A 15,472-nucleotide genomic window follows, 5' to 3' on the forward strand; every position below is an offset into this window, starting at 1 on the left:
GCAGGATAGAGACGAGAAATCATGTCACGCTGTGCAGACTGAAGGAGCCCTGGTGACGTAGTTGGCACTTGTTGGGCTACTAACTAACTGCAAGGTCAGCAATTCAAATCCCTGCGCCGCTCGGTAGGAAAAGGGTTGAACTCCCGATACACGTAACATGGCAGACAGATCTCAAAGGCATCAGTGCTGTGTGAAATCAACTCGTCTTGAAACCGAACATGACTGTCTGGCCCCAGGGTCTGGCATTCTGGAGTAGACTAGATTACAGCGCAGAACTGTTCAGTGGGTGGTTGTCAGAGGTGAGGGGTGGGGAGAGTGTTGAGTACGGAGACTTTTTAGGGTTAACGAAACCATTTTAATTTTAAGAATATTCATCTTCATTTGGCTGTTGGGGATTTTTAAGATACGATAGGTTAATGTAGCTACTACAATGAGGAAACATTAAAATACACCAAATACACATCAGTTTTATGATGCTACAATATAAAAAAGGGTCCCTGGTGGCGCAGTGTAACATGTAACATGCTAGCAGCCCAACATGAAACCACAAGGTCAGCAGTTTGAAACCAGCAGTGGCTCCGTTGGAGAAAGATGCAGAGTTACACTCTCAGAAATCCACAGGGGCAATTCTACCCTGTCCTATAGGGTGACTGGGAGGTGGAACCTATTGCTAGCAATGAGAATGAGCTAAATCAAACCGTTAGAGGGATGAATGTATACTCATGAACCGAAATACCTGTTTGAAGGAAACGTATATTCCAGGAAGGCATAGAGAGGACAGAGACTGTGGGGGGTGGGGATGGACGTCCAGGATTGTTTCCCTGAGGAGGTTCTAAAGGATGATTTAGAATTTAGTTGAGCCAAAGGAAGGTCAACTTAGAAGGGAAGGCATGTGCAAAGGCCCTGGGGCAGGAGGAAGGATGGTTCTTGTGTGTTGAAAACTGAGCAAAGAGAGTGCTGTGGGCTGGGGTGGTGGGGGGTGAGGGAGTATGCACGTTCAGGCTGCAGCAGTATGAGACAGCCACACTTTGCTGGATCTGGTTTGGGCTTTATTCTATGGGGGATGCGTAGTTCAGGGTTTTAGGCAACTTGAATGGGAGGCCAGATCAGGGTTTGGCACACAATCACCAATCCAGTGAGGAGAGATGGGTGGGGAGTGGGGTCAGGACCCAAGTAGGCAGGAATCTCAGACTAGGAAGACTCTAGAATGGGTTTCTCAACTTCTGCTCTACTGAAGTCTGGGCGTAGGAAAACTCTGATCCTGGGGTGCCGTCCTGTGCACAGCAAAAGGTGTCGCTGCATTTCAGGCCCCCCATTTCCTAGAACACCAAGTGCAATGATCCTTACCTCCACCCCCAAGGTGCATAGCCCAAGTCAGAGGGGGAGCAAAACTGCCTCTCATAGAGAACTTCTGCTCTAAAATAATTGAATCCAGTGTTTCTGGTGTCATAAAAGAATCACCTGAGGATCCAGATCAACTGAATCAGAGTCATTGGGGGTGGGTGGGGCAAGTTGTGTGTGTGTGTGTGTGTGTGTACTCGAGCGCACATGGGCTTTTCAAAACTCCCCAGCTGCTTCTACTCAGTTTGGGCTGCCAACCACTGGCCGTCCTTCACTCCTCATCGTCCACAGATTGGTCCATGGAGACCCGGAGGACATAATGACCTGTGTAGGAGCCTGCAGGGGGCTTAGAAGCAGAGTAGCTTTAGAATCTAAGGTTCCTGACGCCTCCTTTAGTGCTCATTCCATTAGATCATGATGCCTCTTCACAGAGAACATTTCCTGGGCAAATTGAGAAAGCCTAACTTCCATGAATCACCACTCTTCTTCCCCCTGGGGAACATCTCACAGGGGCTGCTGCCCATCCAAGCCCCCGCCTTCCTGCAGAGTCTAAGGTTTAGACTAAGCCCTTCCCTCTGTAGACTCGGCCAGCTCCTTCTATGCCTGCTGCTAGGCTCAGAGTGATTCAAGTGCGGACATGGATTCAGCATCACAGGTTCAGTTACAAGTCATGCTCCTCGGGAGGTTCCAGGGATTGGTGGTGGTGGTGGTGGTGGGTCATATTCTCACCTTCTGAGAAGGAAACTCTATTCTCTGCCAGTGCACTTCATGCATTTAAAGTTAGCATTCCTAGAATAGGGAGAGATCCCTGGAGGTGTTGCGGATCACACCTTGGGCTACTCAACTCAAGGTCAGCAGTGTGAATCTACCGGAAAGATGAGGCTTTCTACTCCTGTAAAGTTACAGCCTCAGACCCCCACACGGGCAGTTCCCCCTGACACACAGGGTCTCCGAGAGTGGGAATGGACTCGGTGGCCGTTCAGCTTAGGGTCATGAAAGAGGCCAATGCGCCCGTCAGTCAGTGGAAGCTTGTGTGAGGCTATGATGCTACGCAGGTTCCACTAGTGCTTCCAGAGTGAAATGGATTAGAAAGAAAGGCCTGGTGATCTACTTCTGAAAAGCAGCCAATGAAACCCCCGTGGATCCCAAGTGTCCTAGCTGATCAAAGGGATGGCCCAGGACTGGGCAAAGTGTGCTTCTGTGGTATGTCAACTGAAGCAGTCACTGGCCAACTTGGGGCAGCTTACAAATAGCTGCCCCACTAAGATGGACTAGGAAGACCTGGTGATCTACTTCCGACAATCACCTACTGAAACCCTTATGGGTCACAATGTTCAGATCCCATTGTGCCTGGGGGCCCCGGTGAGTCAGAGGGTTACTGGACAGCAGTAGTAACAATACAGCAAGCACAATAACGTTGCAGCTCTTGCTCTGAAGGAGCTTTTGAGCTGGTGGGTAAATAGGTAATTCATTTCTAAATAATGCAGTTAAATTGCAGGAGCCCAGCATGGTGTGAGGCACCAATGCAAGAGAGGCATTCTGCCTGCTTGGGCCCCAGTGCTCCCGGGGGTGGGGGAGCTGGACAACCCCAGTAGAAGGATCCTCTCAGGAGAGCAATGCTCCCTGGAAAGGGGGTGTAGCAAGTTCCATGCCTGCAGTTTGGAGTGGCTGCTGCAGGGGCTGTGAATTATTTAATGTGGCTCTGCTAGCCAAAGTCTCTAACTCCCACCAGATGACCTTTTCTCCTGCATGGGGCTGGTAGGAGAGTAAGGGAAGATACTGAAGGATTCACCTGGGAGTAATTATGAACAGGATTTCCTGGAGCGCCATTCTGATGTGTCTAAAATGTGCCCTCTGAGAAGCAGGAGGGCTCTGATTACCACCAGCAGGAGCCTGGAGTGTGTCCTCTGGATGTGAGATCCCTGCACAGTGACCCTCCTGGGTCCAGATGACAGCTGCACCGTGAGAGGAGCAGCAGCAGAACCAGGAGCCCAAGCAAGGCGCAGAGTGACGGACTTCCCAATCCAGAGAGCAAACCAAGCTGAGTGCTCTTGTGCCGGAGGCTGGCTTGAGGAGTGGGTTGCCTCTGGGCATTTAATTGGGGAAATTGGGCTTGCCGACCCAGGGAAGTGGAGCTGAGTGCCTTCAGGCTAAGGCTTTCACAAGAATGGTATGCCCCTTTGGGCATTTATTAGCAGCCCTGAGAGAACTTTGTAACTCGTCCTGATAACAACTCAACCCTGACATTCCTCAATGGCATTACAACTTGTTAGCTTCCTCAGTAAACCTTTATTCATGAATTTTGTCTGTGGGTTCTGTGTAGACATCACAATGGATATTAGAACCCAGAGAAGTAAATTAGAGCACATTAATTAATATAATACGGCTGAAGGGCCCAAGACTGAGCTAAGCACTATCTAAAAAATGACGCCAGGAGGCTGTCATTATTGTCAGTACCATGACCTGCTCAGGTCACGCAACTGGTGGAGCCTCAAAGTCCACTGCCATCACTTAGACTCCAACTCAGAGTGAGTGACCGCATAGGGCAGCGTAGAACTGCTCCCCAAAGTCTCTGAGATCATAAATCTTTATGGAGCAGACAGCCTCCTCTTTCTCCTGTGGAGTGGCTTCACCCAATGCTTCACCCAAGTGAAAGGAAAAAAAAAAATCAAACTCACACCATGGAATCAATTCTGACTGTAACCTTAAATGTGGAGCCCTGTTGGTGTAGTGCTAACAGCTGGAGCTGCAAACCCCACCACAGGGCCAGTGGTTCAGAACCACCAGCTACTCCATGGGGGAAAAAGACTCGATGGCCATGAGTTTGGATTTTTTTGTTTGGTGGCCTTATATAGGGCCGAGTAGAGTGCGCCTATGGGTTTCTGAGACTATATACCTTTATGGGCGCAGGTTATCTCATCTTTCATCCTATGAAGTGACTGGTGGGCCTGAACCATTGACCTTAGTTAGCAGCCCAATGCTTATCCCACAGTGCTACTAGGGTTCCTTACCCTTAAGCTATCTGACTTAAAATGTGTCTTCTCTCCAGATAGGCCTAGGTGGTGGGGTGGAGGTGGGATGAGGGTGCGGGCACTTGGTTATAGGTTGTCCTGAAAACTTCCGGGGGTGGGGGGGAGAGTGTTAATACAATGAACCAAAGGAGGAGTATTTAGGCAGCCCACTTCAAGCAAAGAGCAAGGCAATTTGAAACGCCACCCAGGGTCAGGTTGGTCCAGAGCTGGGTCCCTAGAAGCCCCAGCAAGACCTGGCCGAAAGTCCCAGACCCACCACCCACTTTCGAAGGTTTCTGAGGCTGTAAAGCATTATGGAGGGGCAGAGAGCCGCAGAAGAGCAGCTGGTTGATTGTCACCACTCTTCAGTCTGGCGTATAGAAGCCATACATTGCTCTCCGTTGAGGCCTCTGCCTGCTTAGAAGAGGGGCGGGGAGGCGGGATTCTGGCAGAAGAATGGGCCGCCTACTAAGTGCTTTAAGGGGCTAGAGGTACCTCTGCCATTCAGTAGATTCTGGCTCATAGCGGCCCTGGAGTGAGGGTTAGAACTGCCATCTGACAGGGGTAAGAAGGGTCTGGCTTTTCCCATCCGCGTCCCGGTTTGTTCCTACATTGTCTCATCATTAAAAAAAACACCGACTCCGGATGATTTTTCAATCAGTCTGAGCACTTCCTGGGTTCCACAGGCTTTGATGGTGCCTTTATGTCATCTGACCCCATCTTAACCCTCCCCTAGCTCCCCCCCCCCTTTTCTAGGCCTCCTGGCCTCTGCCGTCCAGGGCTGGAGGGTTAACATGGGGGTCACAGGTGAGAGTGACACTCAGCAAATTTAAGTTTCCAGTTGGCCTTTATAAAAGTCTATACTCAGGAATCTGGAGCCCTGGCAGTGTAATGGTTATGAGTCGGGCTTCACTATAAAAGGTCAGCAGTTTGAAACTACCAGCTGCTCTGCAGGAGAAAGAAGGGGCTTTCTACTCCCGTGGACAGTGAGTTTCAGAAACTCAAGGGCAGTTCTACCCTCCTCTATTATAGGGTCACTATGAGTTGGCATCGACTCAATGGCAGTTAAGTTTTTTGAGTTTACACTCAGGTAGAGTCCCTGGTTGGTGCTAACGGGTTCGATGCTAACAGTTAACATGCCTGGCTGCTAACCAAAGGATGGGGGGGGGGGGCCTTGAATTCACCCAAAGCTGCACATACAGTGCACACACCTGCAAAGAGAGATGGGCAGTTCCAACCCAGCAGCCATTCCATGATAGAAAGATGAGGCTGTCTGCTCACTTCCCTAGGGTTGCTTTGAGTTGGATAGCAGTGGGTTAGAGGTGGCTCAGAAGAAAGACCCAAGGGCTCTGAAAACACCTAGGAAACCCCTGGGGAGCACAGTTCTGCCCTTGACACACCTGTTATTGCTTCTATCGAGCTGATACCATAGTGGCGCCTATAGGACAGGGCCTGTGGGTTTCCAAGACTAACTCTTTATGGGAGTAAAAAGCCCATTTTCACCTGAAGGTGTGGCTGTCGGTTTTGAACTGCTGACCTTTGAGTTAACTCAATGCTAACTGGTTTTGGTACCTGGAAGAATCCCTTTGCAGAGTGAATATTCCCAGAGGTGGTTTACATACAGTAGCTTTGCTTAGAGGGTTTCCAGCCTGGCATTAAGTGAGGCATTTTAGTGGCAGATTTACAGTAGTGTTATCGCCATTGTGCAGATGAGGAAACCGAAGCTTTGGTCTGACTTAAAAAGTCACTGATTTTTAAATGTTAGTGAGTGTGAATCACTTAACAAGACATTTACCAAAAATGCCAGGTTCCTGGTGCTGCCTGGGAGCCTGGTTTGCAGGGCTCCAGCAAACGCATCTGCATTCCCTAAGTATTCTAAATCAAGTAATTCCAGGAGCCTCACTCGGTTGGACTTCCCTTTCTAATCCAGCGATCTGAAGCTGCTCTGGGTCTTAGGTGACTGAGGTTGGAGCAAGGGCAGGGCCCAACCCAAATCATTTGGGGATTTTGCAAAAGCCCTGAAGCCAGGGCGGAAGTGCCACACCGTCTGGCTCGGGGCGGGGGCAGGTCCTGTGCTGCAGACAGCCCCGGCCGGAGGGGGCTCTGGAGAAGGGGATGCTTTAGAGGAGGGACGAGGCCAGGCTGTTAGGGGGCCCGGGGCCCGGCGCCCAGGATCTCACCTGCCACGAGGTACGCCCAGGTCCGGAGTGGCCTTACAGTAAATGCGCAGCACCGCCCACTTTCCAAGGATTCACTTTCCTCTTCACTAAGTCTAACACTCCCGCGGCCTCCCCGAGAAGGGCCGGCTCGGAGCCGGCGGGGAGGGCCCGGAAGTGGGGCCCAGACAGCCCAGCCTCCCGGTCTGCAGCGGCAGCGCAGGTGAAGGGCAGCCGCTGGGAGCTAGGCGTGGGCAGGGGCCCTGCGGCCGGCCGCCTGCTCAGATCCAGGCTCCTGGCCGTTCCCGATAGCGCTGGGCACCTACCGATTACGCCTGGGCTCGGTGTGTGTGTGTGTGTGTGTCTGGTCCTCACTCCCTGCACCCCACTCTGGCCGGGCTAGACACGGCTCCTGGGCCGATCGCGCCGTGGCGCACGGGTCAGCAAAGGGTTAATGAGGCTGGTTCTCTCCGCTCACTCTCTCACCCTTGGAAAGTCCCCGAAATGACGTTTCAACCCGACAATTAAAAAAAAAAGTTTAATTATAGAGACGGGCCCTGGGAGCTGGAACAAACCCCGCCAGGCGGCGGGTCCCGTAAACAACGGGCGCTCAGGTCCCGCCGGACCGAACCAGACCCGCCGAGCCCGCGCCCGGGAGCGGGGGGCTGGGGAGGGCCGCGCCCGCCCGCCCGGAGCTGGAAAAGCTGGTGGACATTCGAGAACTCGGCTTTCGCTTTGAAGAGTTTTGGAGCCAGCCCAGGGCGCCGGGGTCCCGGGACTGTGCCTCGGGCGCTGCCCCGAGCGGGTGGACAGCCTCCCAGGGGCGGGCCACCGACCGGGTAGACACCCCGCCCCCTCAGGGTCTCTCCCTCCAACTTCGCCATCCTGCTTCCCCTCCCCCAGCGGAGGGTTTTTTTTGGGGGGGAGTGGGTGGGTAATCAGAAACCGAAATAGCTTCACATCGGGGCACAAACTAACCTCGTGGTCTTAACGCGCACCCTACTCTTGTGTCCAGAAATCTGGAACTCATTACTTGATCACCAAGAAACTGCACGAACGACGGCCACCCCCACCCCCCGCCCCTTCTTGGAGTTGGAGAACGAAGCCAGCAAACATCCCTTTAAGAAAGAAACCTATACTTGAATGATTTAAATTAAGGTGGATGGGAGTTATTTCCCTTTCTGGCGCTTGCCAGATTTCAAGCAAAACTGAAAAATAGGAGTCGGGGGAGGGAGGCCACGGGCGGCAGCTGGGTTCAAAGTAGGGGGCGGGGGGCATCAACTTCAGTCCGAGCGGACAAACAAAAAGCAAAGAGAGCGGGAGATCGCGCAGCCTCGCGGCCGCATAAGTTTTATGTAAGTTCAACAACAAGCAGCTCCTCAAACCAGTTGGGATTTGGAAGCTTTTCCCGGACTTGCCGGGCGATTGGACGAGTAAATAAGAAATGCAGTAAGCGCGTGGGTATGCGTGCCCGTGCGTGCGCGGGGTGGGCGAGCGTGCGGCTGCGGAGCCCAGCTCCGTCCGTCCCGTCCTTTCCGAAGAAACGTGCTCCTAAGGAGGTGACCTAATTACATCGCAATGGAGCCCGCTCCGAGCCACTCGGCGCGCGGAGTTTCATAATAGAGCCGGCGGCCTGGGGTGCCGGGAAGAGAGGTGCGAGGGAGGGCCCGCATGGAAATAAGAAAGAAACGCGGCCGCCGTCCCTGCCTCGGTTTCCCCTCCAGCACCTAGGCGAAGGCTCGGAGAAAGGACGAGAGAGACGCTCACCACTTTTTATCTGGATGTCGGGGGCGCTAAATGTAACATTGAAAAATATGTATCTTTCATAGGGGGTCGGCCCTCCCCCTAAACAGCACAGCGTGACAAGCAATATGTTCCGTTCTCGTGGGGGCGGAGAAGCAACAAATCCATTTTAAGTATCCTGGGCGCCCCCTTCCCCGCCCTCTTCCTCTTTACCTACATTTTTTGCCAAAGTAACTTTAAAAAGTTGTTCAAACGTCCAGGGTGCCTGCGCGCGCGCTCGCGCGTGTGGTGGGGTTTGCGGCGTGTGGAAAGTAATGCGTTGCTTTGCGGGGGCGAGGGCGGGGTGGGGGGGGGAAGAAGGGTCCTTCGTGAAGGTATCCGCAGTTTTCTTGAACAAGTTTAGGAGCTCGAAACCTGAAAGAGCTGGGAACCACTCCTAGTCCCGGCCAGTGAAAAGCACACAGCGTCAGCCTGCGCGGGGGTGGGGTGTTGTGTCTCTGCTGCGGGCCCCCCTCTCCAACTGTCCACACTCCGCAGCGTGGTGACTGCAGAGCGGGCGCCTGTGTGGACGCGCCCGGCGCGCTCCGCTCGCCCCGGCCAGGACATATATCCTCCTGGGGATCAAGTGTCCCGGCCACCACGGAAATCAACGTAAAACCCTCGTCTGTTTGGAACGCGTTTGTGCGCTCCCTTCCCCGTTTCCAGCCTCCTCGCCTGGCCCCGCTTGCTGATGGGGAGCCGAGGCGGAAGAGAGTTCGGGAAGACTAACTTCTGCGGGGACTGGAAAAGTTTCCGGGGAGATCAGCTTAAGATGGAAACCGCAGCCCGGGCTTTCACGGCGGGGTTCAGCTCCAGCTTGCAAAAAGAGAAAGTCGAGCCCGCCTTCCTACTCGACAAAAAAACAACAACATAACAACAAGAACCCCGAGGGGGGTGGTGGAAGGAGTGATGTCACAGAGCCGCGCTTGGTGGCTGACAAAGGGGGGCGCCCCTCCCCCTCGCCGGAGCACAGCGCTCGGCCAGAGAGAGAGGGGCGGCTCAGATCGCCTGGGTAGTGAAGCGAGTGGCCTCGAAACTTTCTTTAAGAAAAAAAAAGAAGTTGTGCGCCGCTCGGAGTGGCTCTTTTAGCCCCCTCCCCCGCCCCCCTTCGCCTTCTTTCCTCCCTCCCCCTTCCTTTTGAAAGTTACTCCCCCACCCCACCCCCACCCCGCCCGAGTTTGACCGCATGGCTGATTCAACCTCAGTGTCAATCAACTTTCGCCCCCCCCTCCTCGCCCTCATTTAAATAAGTTTTAAGCTCCGCCTCCCGGCCCAGCAAACCTGAAACTTTATAAATTGGGCTTTGCGCGGCGCAGCCCGAGAGTCGGAGCAGGCCAGGGGCGCCGGAGCAGGCGAGTGGGACTCCAGAGCGGAGAGCCGGAGGCTGCGCCTTCCCTCACCGGGACCTTCGCGACACACCGGCTCCTCGCCCTGCCCGGCCGGCCTGAGCTCCCAAGATGACCACTACCCTCGTATCCGCCGCCATTTTCGACTTGAGCGAAGTTTTATGCAAGGTAACGTGGGGGAGAGCGCTTGCTCCCCCCTCCCCCCATGGTTTTCTACTGCCCTGTAACCCCCCCACTGTCTTCGAGTCGGTTCCGAGCCCCCTACATTGGAGATCTTCTTGGAAAGCCGGAGGGAAGCGAGCTAAGGACTCCTCTTCCCCGCTCTGCCTCCGCTCACAGTTTGAAGGAATTCGGCCCACTCTTCTCCACCCTTGGGGTTTGAACAGTTCCTGGCGGGGATCGATGCGAATCTTGAAGACCGCAGTTAGGGCGGGGATTGGGGGCGAAGTGCTGCTCGGGGGACACGGGGACACGGGGCGAAGTTTTCTGCTGCTCTTCCGGACAAAACGTGCTGGTAACCTGGTTAGTTCAGTTTCCCAGTTTGCGCCGCCGGAGCGGTTCGAGTCTCCCTGCCACATTGCCGGCCTGCGCCGTGGGAGGTAGGGGGTCCCTCGGAGGAGTGTCTCGGGGCGCTGTGTTACTGGGAGATTGCCTCCCAATTCTTTGGAGGGGCTAGAGGTCTGTGAGGGAGGAAAAGCCCCAAAGTTGTGATTCAGAGGGATGTTGCAAAACCAGTTTGCGTGTGTCCGCGAGAACCCAGTCCGGCCTCCTCTGGCCCTGGCTGATCGGGCCCCCCAACTTTAGGGGGGTGAAAGTAGAATTCAGGTTGATTCTCTTGGCGGAGTTCTCAAGTGGATAGGAGTGGGAGTGCCGGCCGCACCGCGGGAAGTACGGATTGGGGCCCTTCCTTCTTCAGTATTCGCTTGCCGGCCGGTGTTGGTAAGCAAGCCTTCAAACCTGAAATGCTCGGGAGGGTAGTGAAAGTGTCCTTTGGAAGAGCCTGCGAATGATCACCCCCCACCCTCCCTTTCAAAATTGAAAGGGTGTTTGAGTTAGGCTCTTTTAATTGCTAAAAGTGCTTTGCCTTCTTTTAAACACGTCGGGTCTTGTTGATTTCTTTTCCCAGCTTGTCGCTCCTGTCGGCGCAGCTGCCAGGGCCCCAGGGCTGCAGGGTTGGGGTGCAGGGACGCCGAAGAGCTCAAGAGCAACAACAAAAGTTGGAATTTTCAGCTTTCCCCTCTAACTGCGCTTTTCCCACTCTGCGAGTTGCCAGCGCAGCCAGCCGCCTGAGCCTGAGGCGCCCCCCACCCCAGCACTTCTCTCCCTTCTTTGATCTGTTTCTGTTGCGCCCCCCTCCCCCTCAGCGCAGGACGTTTTAAATGAGCCTCATTGTTGGGAACTAGGCCCTGGACGCGGTTCCTGTGGGTGGTTGTGCTAGCTGATGCTTGATCCGGCTAGCAGATCCTAAGGGACCAACGTTAGAATTTGCACAATGACACCCACATGGGCTGGGAGCCAGCTCCTGGGTCCTCAGTCCGCACCCTCTCCAAATCTTTGGTTCAGTTTGAGCAGGTGATCCCAGGTCCCATTGGAACAGAAATCTGGTGGCTTTACCACCCGCCTCCCCCCCACCCCCCATTCCGTTATTGACTGGGAGGGGGGTGGGGTGGGGGGTGAGATTTGGTGCTTTCCTTTGGCATCTGCAGCTTTGCGTTAAAGATTAAACACTGGCGCTCTTATCCAAGCCCGCTCTTGCAGCCAGAAGACTAATTGCAAAGGAATCTTCCCAGCAGAGGGGGCGGGGTGGGCGGGGAATGGTGGAGGAGATCATTGTAGTAGGCACCCCTTTCCGGGAGCATGGGCACTCAGCTTTTTTTAAAGAAATCATATCCTTTTTTCTCCCAACCCCCAAAGAGGGTACCCCCCCCCCCCAATCCCATTCCTAAACTAAGCTGTCTGGAAAGCTGTTGCCGAAGGAAGGAAGCATTTGTGAAAGAGGAGGTGCAGAGTTTGAGGCCAGGCCCTGGAAGATGGGGGCGGGGGGCAGGGGGGGCTTCAAGTCCGAGAATGATTAAAAGGGACCTGACTAATTTACCGCTGCGGTTTGCCTGTTTTCCATTGGGGGCGTACATTGATAGAGGTAGGGTGTAAAAGAGTTGGCTGTGGTGGGGGGGGCGGCGAGAAGTTGGTTACCATGATTAAGAGTGGAGGCTTTGGAGGTGGGATATGGGGTGCGTTTCAGGGGTCCCCTGTGAATTGGGTGCAGTGCATGCATAATTTATCTAGCTAGTCAGGGTTTTGTTTCTTTTGCGCGGCGTATTCGTACCCGGAGAAAGGGACAGGAAAAGGGCTTGCTGCGATCAGAAGTGGAGGTCCTTCCTTTGGGAGAGACCGGCCCCAGACACTCAAAGCTGGGGTATATGTCCCATGGTGGAGGGGGCTGCCTTTAGTGGGTATCGCTTTTAAGCCCAGTGGGGAGAGCCTCACTGCTAACCACCCTTCCTGTCCTTTCTTCGCTCCAGGGTAACAAGATGCTCAACTATAGTACTCCCAGTGCTGGGGGCTGCCTGCTGGACAGGAAGGCGGTGGGCACCCCTGCTGGCGGGGGCTTCCCTCGGAGGCACTCCGTCACCCTGCCCAGCTCCAAGTTCCACCAGAACCAGCTCCTCAGCAGCCTCAAGGGGGAGCCGGCCCCCTCCCTGAGCTCGCGGGACAGCCGCTTCCGTGACCGCTCTTTCTCGGAGGGGGGCGAGCGGCTGCTGCCCACCCAGAAGCAGCCGGGCAGCGGCCAGGTCAACTCGAGCCGCTACAAGACAGAGCTGTGCCGCCCCTTCGAGGAGAACGGCGCCTGTAAGTACGGGGACAAGTGCCAGTTCGCGCACGGCATCCACGAGCTCCGCAGCCTGACCCGCCACCCCAAGTACAAGACGGAGCTGTGCCGCACCTTCCACACCATCGGCTTTTGCCCCTACGGGCCCCGCTGCCACTTCATCCACAACGCCGAGGAGCGCCGCGCCCTGGCTGGGGCCCGGGACCTCTCCGTCGACCGGCCCCGCCTCCAGCACAGCTTCAGCTTTGCTGGCTTCCCGAGTGCCGCTGCCACCGCCGCTGCCACGGGGCTGCTGGACAGCCCCACATCCATCACCCCACCCCCTATCCTGAGTGCCGATGACCTCCTGGGCTCACCCACCCTGCCTGATGGTACCAGTAATCCATTCGCCTTCTCCAGCCAGGAGCTGGCGAGCCTCTTTGCCCCTAGCATGGGGTTGCCCGGGGGTGGCTCCCCGACCACTTTCCTCTTCCGGCCCATGTCCGAGTCCCCTCACATGTTTGACTCCCCGCCCAGCCCTCAGGATTCTCTGTCGGACCAGGAGGGCTACCTGAGCAGCTCCAGCAGCAGCCACAGCGGCGCCGACTCCCCCACCTTGGACACCTCCAGACGCCTGCCCATTTTCAGCAGACTTTCCATCTCAGATGACTAAACAGAGTAGGGAGGGTCACCTGCCTATGCTATTACCCACCCACCCCCACCCCCGCCCCAAATCAATTCCTGAGGACTCCTATATAACAAGATTAAGCTCAACCCCCTTTCCCTTGAGCCTTGGAATGCCCCCTTCTTCCCTCCCCCATTTCCCCCACCCCTTGTGATCCCACCTAACAGGAGGACAAGTCAATTTGTCAGTTTCCTCTGGCTTGAAACTCTTCCCCTCGATTTTATAGCCCACTTACGCCTAACAGACCAGCCCCATATTTGTCAGTAGATGCCTTTTTCTGGCTTAAGCCTTAAGTGCCAAATCGCAAAAGAAAAAGCAGTAACAGTTTACAGAAGCAACTTAGTGCCTTGTAATCTAACTTTGTCACTGTGACTACATTACCTCTTCAGCGCCAGAGGGCACCCGTGGGCCTCCCGGCGCCTCTGCCCGTGGCGAGGGGAGGAGACCCAGAACCAGCAGCTCCCTCCGCTGGCGACTTGACGGCACCTGCCCTCAATAAAGCCTCCCGCCGCCCTCTCATCCGGGTGCCTGCTCCCTACCCCCCACCTTCTCCCCACCCTCTTGGGAGAGTTGTTGCCAGACTTGGGTTTGCGGGTGAGGGAACCTGTCTTGACATGCAAAACACCTTTTCCTTCCCCACCTGAACCCCCTTGCTGACAAATCTTGCCTGGTTTTGTGTAGACCTGTAGGAAGGAAGGCGGGCCTGGGAAAAAAAAAGCGGCCCAAGATAGTGAGCTAAGTGGGACTTTGTGATTTATTTTTGAGTTTTTGTTTCTTTATTAAGTGGGGAGGAAGGGGAAGTTAGATGGACTACGAGAGACTTGATTTTGGTGCTAAAGTTCCCCAGTTTATATGTGACATCGTAAACGACGTAACAACAGGACAAACGAGAGAAGAGCTGAACAAGTGAAGGGTGAGCAGTTGATGGTATTCATTCCACGTCGATCTCTGTAAGACGATTCCCCGTAGAGGTAGCGTTCTTGGTTTTGCTCTAGAATACCGTAGGTCTGCCCTTGAGCACACACGCCAGGCTTTTTCCCCGGGTTTTAAACTTCATCTAACTTTTCAGAAATTGGAGAGCAAAAATTTTGCTTGTCACTGCACATCAATATAAAAAAAAGCTTATTTAACTTATCAAAACGTATTTATTGCCAAACTATGCTTTTTTTTGTTAATTTTGTTCATATTTATCGGGATGACAAATCCATAGAATATATTCTTTTATGTTAAATTATGATCTTCATATTAATCTTAAAATTTTGTGACGTGTCTTTTTTCTTTTTTTTTCCCCCCCCACAGTTTTAATATATTATTCCTCAACGACATTTTTGTAACTTTACACTTTTTTTTGGTTATTTTATTTTAAAAAAATGAAAAATTAATTTAAAAAAATGCAAAAAACTGTTGGATTATTTATTTTAGAAATTCCCGCCTTTTTGTGTTGGACTGCAAATTGAGTTTCTTTCTCCGTAGGCCTTTTCACAAGTAGGACTGAGAATGTATGTAAGCGTTCTGTGACAGTACAGAAGGAAAGCCGTGTCTTTTTATGTATAGCTTCTAAAAAGGGAAAAAAGCGAGAGAGAAACCCTTTGACTTCCACGTGCCGGTCTGAAAACAAAAACAGACATTCCGATCACAGATTTGAGGCTCTGGATTCCAGGTGTGGAGTTTTCCAAGACGAATGGAAACAGGACTGACAGACACATTTAAGATGAATGTAATTATGATTCCTCGTGCTGTTCACTACCGTTGCTTTCTTGTTTCTTCTTCTTTGTGTGAATTTATTTAAAAGAAAAACCTTTTTGTAACGACTATTTGCAGTTTAAAAATCAATAAACCCCAAGTTTTTTTCAAGAATCAGATGGTGAAGCTGGTTTTATTTGATCCATAGTAGGTGGTGGGCTGGATTCCTTGTGAGGTATTGGGGAGGGGGGACTTAGCCCAAAGAGAAGTGTGGAAGGGAGATCCTGGAGGTGTTTCGGGTTTTTTTTGCAAAGGGGTCTTTGTTTCCTGATGGATGACTTCAGAGAAGTTGGCCCAGTGTGTTAGTGGTTTGCTAGTGAGTGGCCAAGGGCCAGCCTTGTCCATCATGCTATCTTGAAGGTGGTTTTTCCAGGGGAGCCCAGCTCATGGGATTGCTGGACTTCCCGGGTCAGCCTGTGCTCAATTCCTTGGGGTGATTACATCTTGGGCTGTGATGTGCGAGGTCAGCAGTTCAAAATCACCAGTTGCTCCCCTGGAGAAAGGCAGGGCTTTCTGCTCCTGTTATGAGTTAGGGACGGTTCTACCCCGTCCTATAGGATCGCTCTGCATCAGCAGCGACTCCACGGTAGTGAGTCAAG

General features: G+C 53.5%; 1 protein-coding gene across 1 annotated transcript; it reads left to right on the forward strand.

The window, feature by feature from the left end:
• Window positions 1–9,644: 9,644 nt before the first annotated feature.
• ZFP36L1 (ZFP36 ring finger protein like 1) lies at window positions 9,645–14,958 on the forward strand. Its single transcript, XM_004698669.3, has 2 exons — window positions 9,645–9,804; window positions 12,159–14,958. Exons 1-2 carry the CDS (start codon window positions 9,748–9,750, stop codon window positions 13,116–13,118), a joined length of 1,017 nt encoding a protein of 338 aa, XP_004698726.1. The 5' UTR covers window positions 9,645–9,747; the 3' UTR covers window positions 13,119–14,958.
• Window positions 14,959–15,472: the final 514 nt, after the last annotated feature.

Source organism: Echinops telfairi, unplaced genomic scaffold, assembly GCF_000313985.2.
Source record: "Echinops telfairi isolate 266 unplaced genomic scaffold, ASM31398v2 ScPeMD7_18;HRSCAF=68, whole genome shotgun sequence".
Taxonomy (NCBI): Eukaryota; Metazoa; Chordata; class Mammalia; order Afrosoricida; family Tenrecidae; genus Echinops; species Echinops telfairi.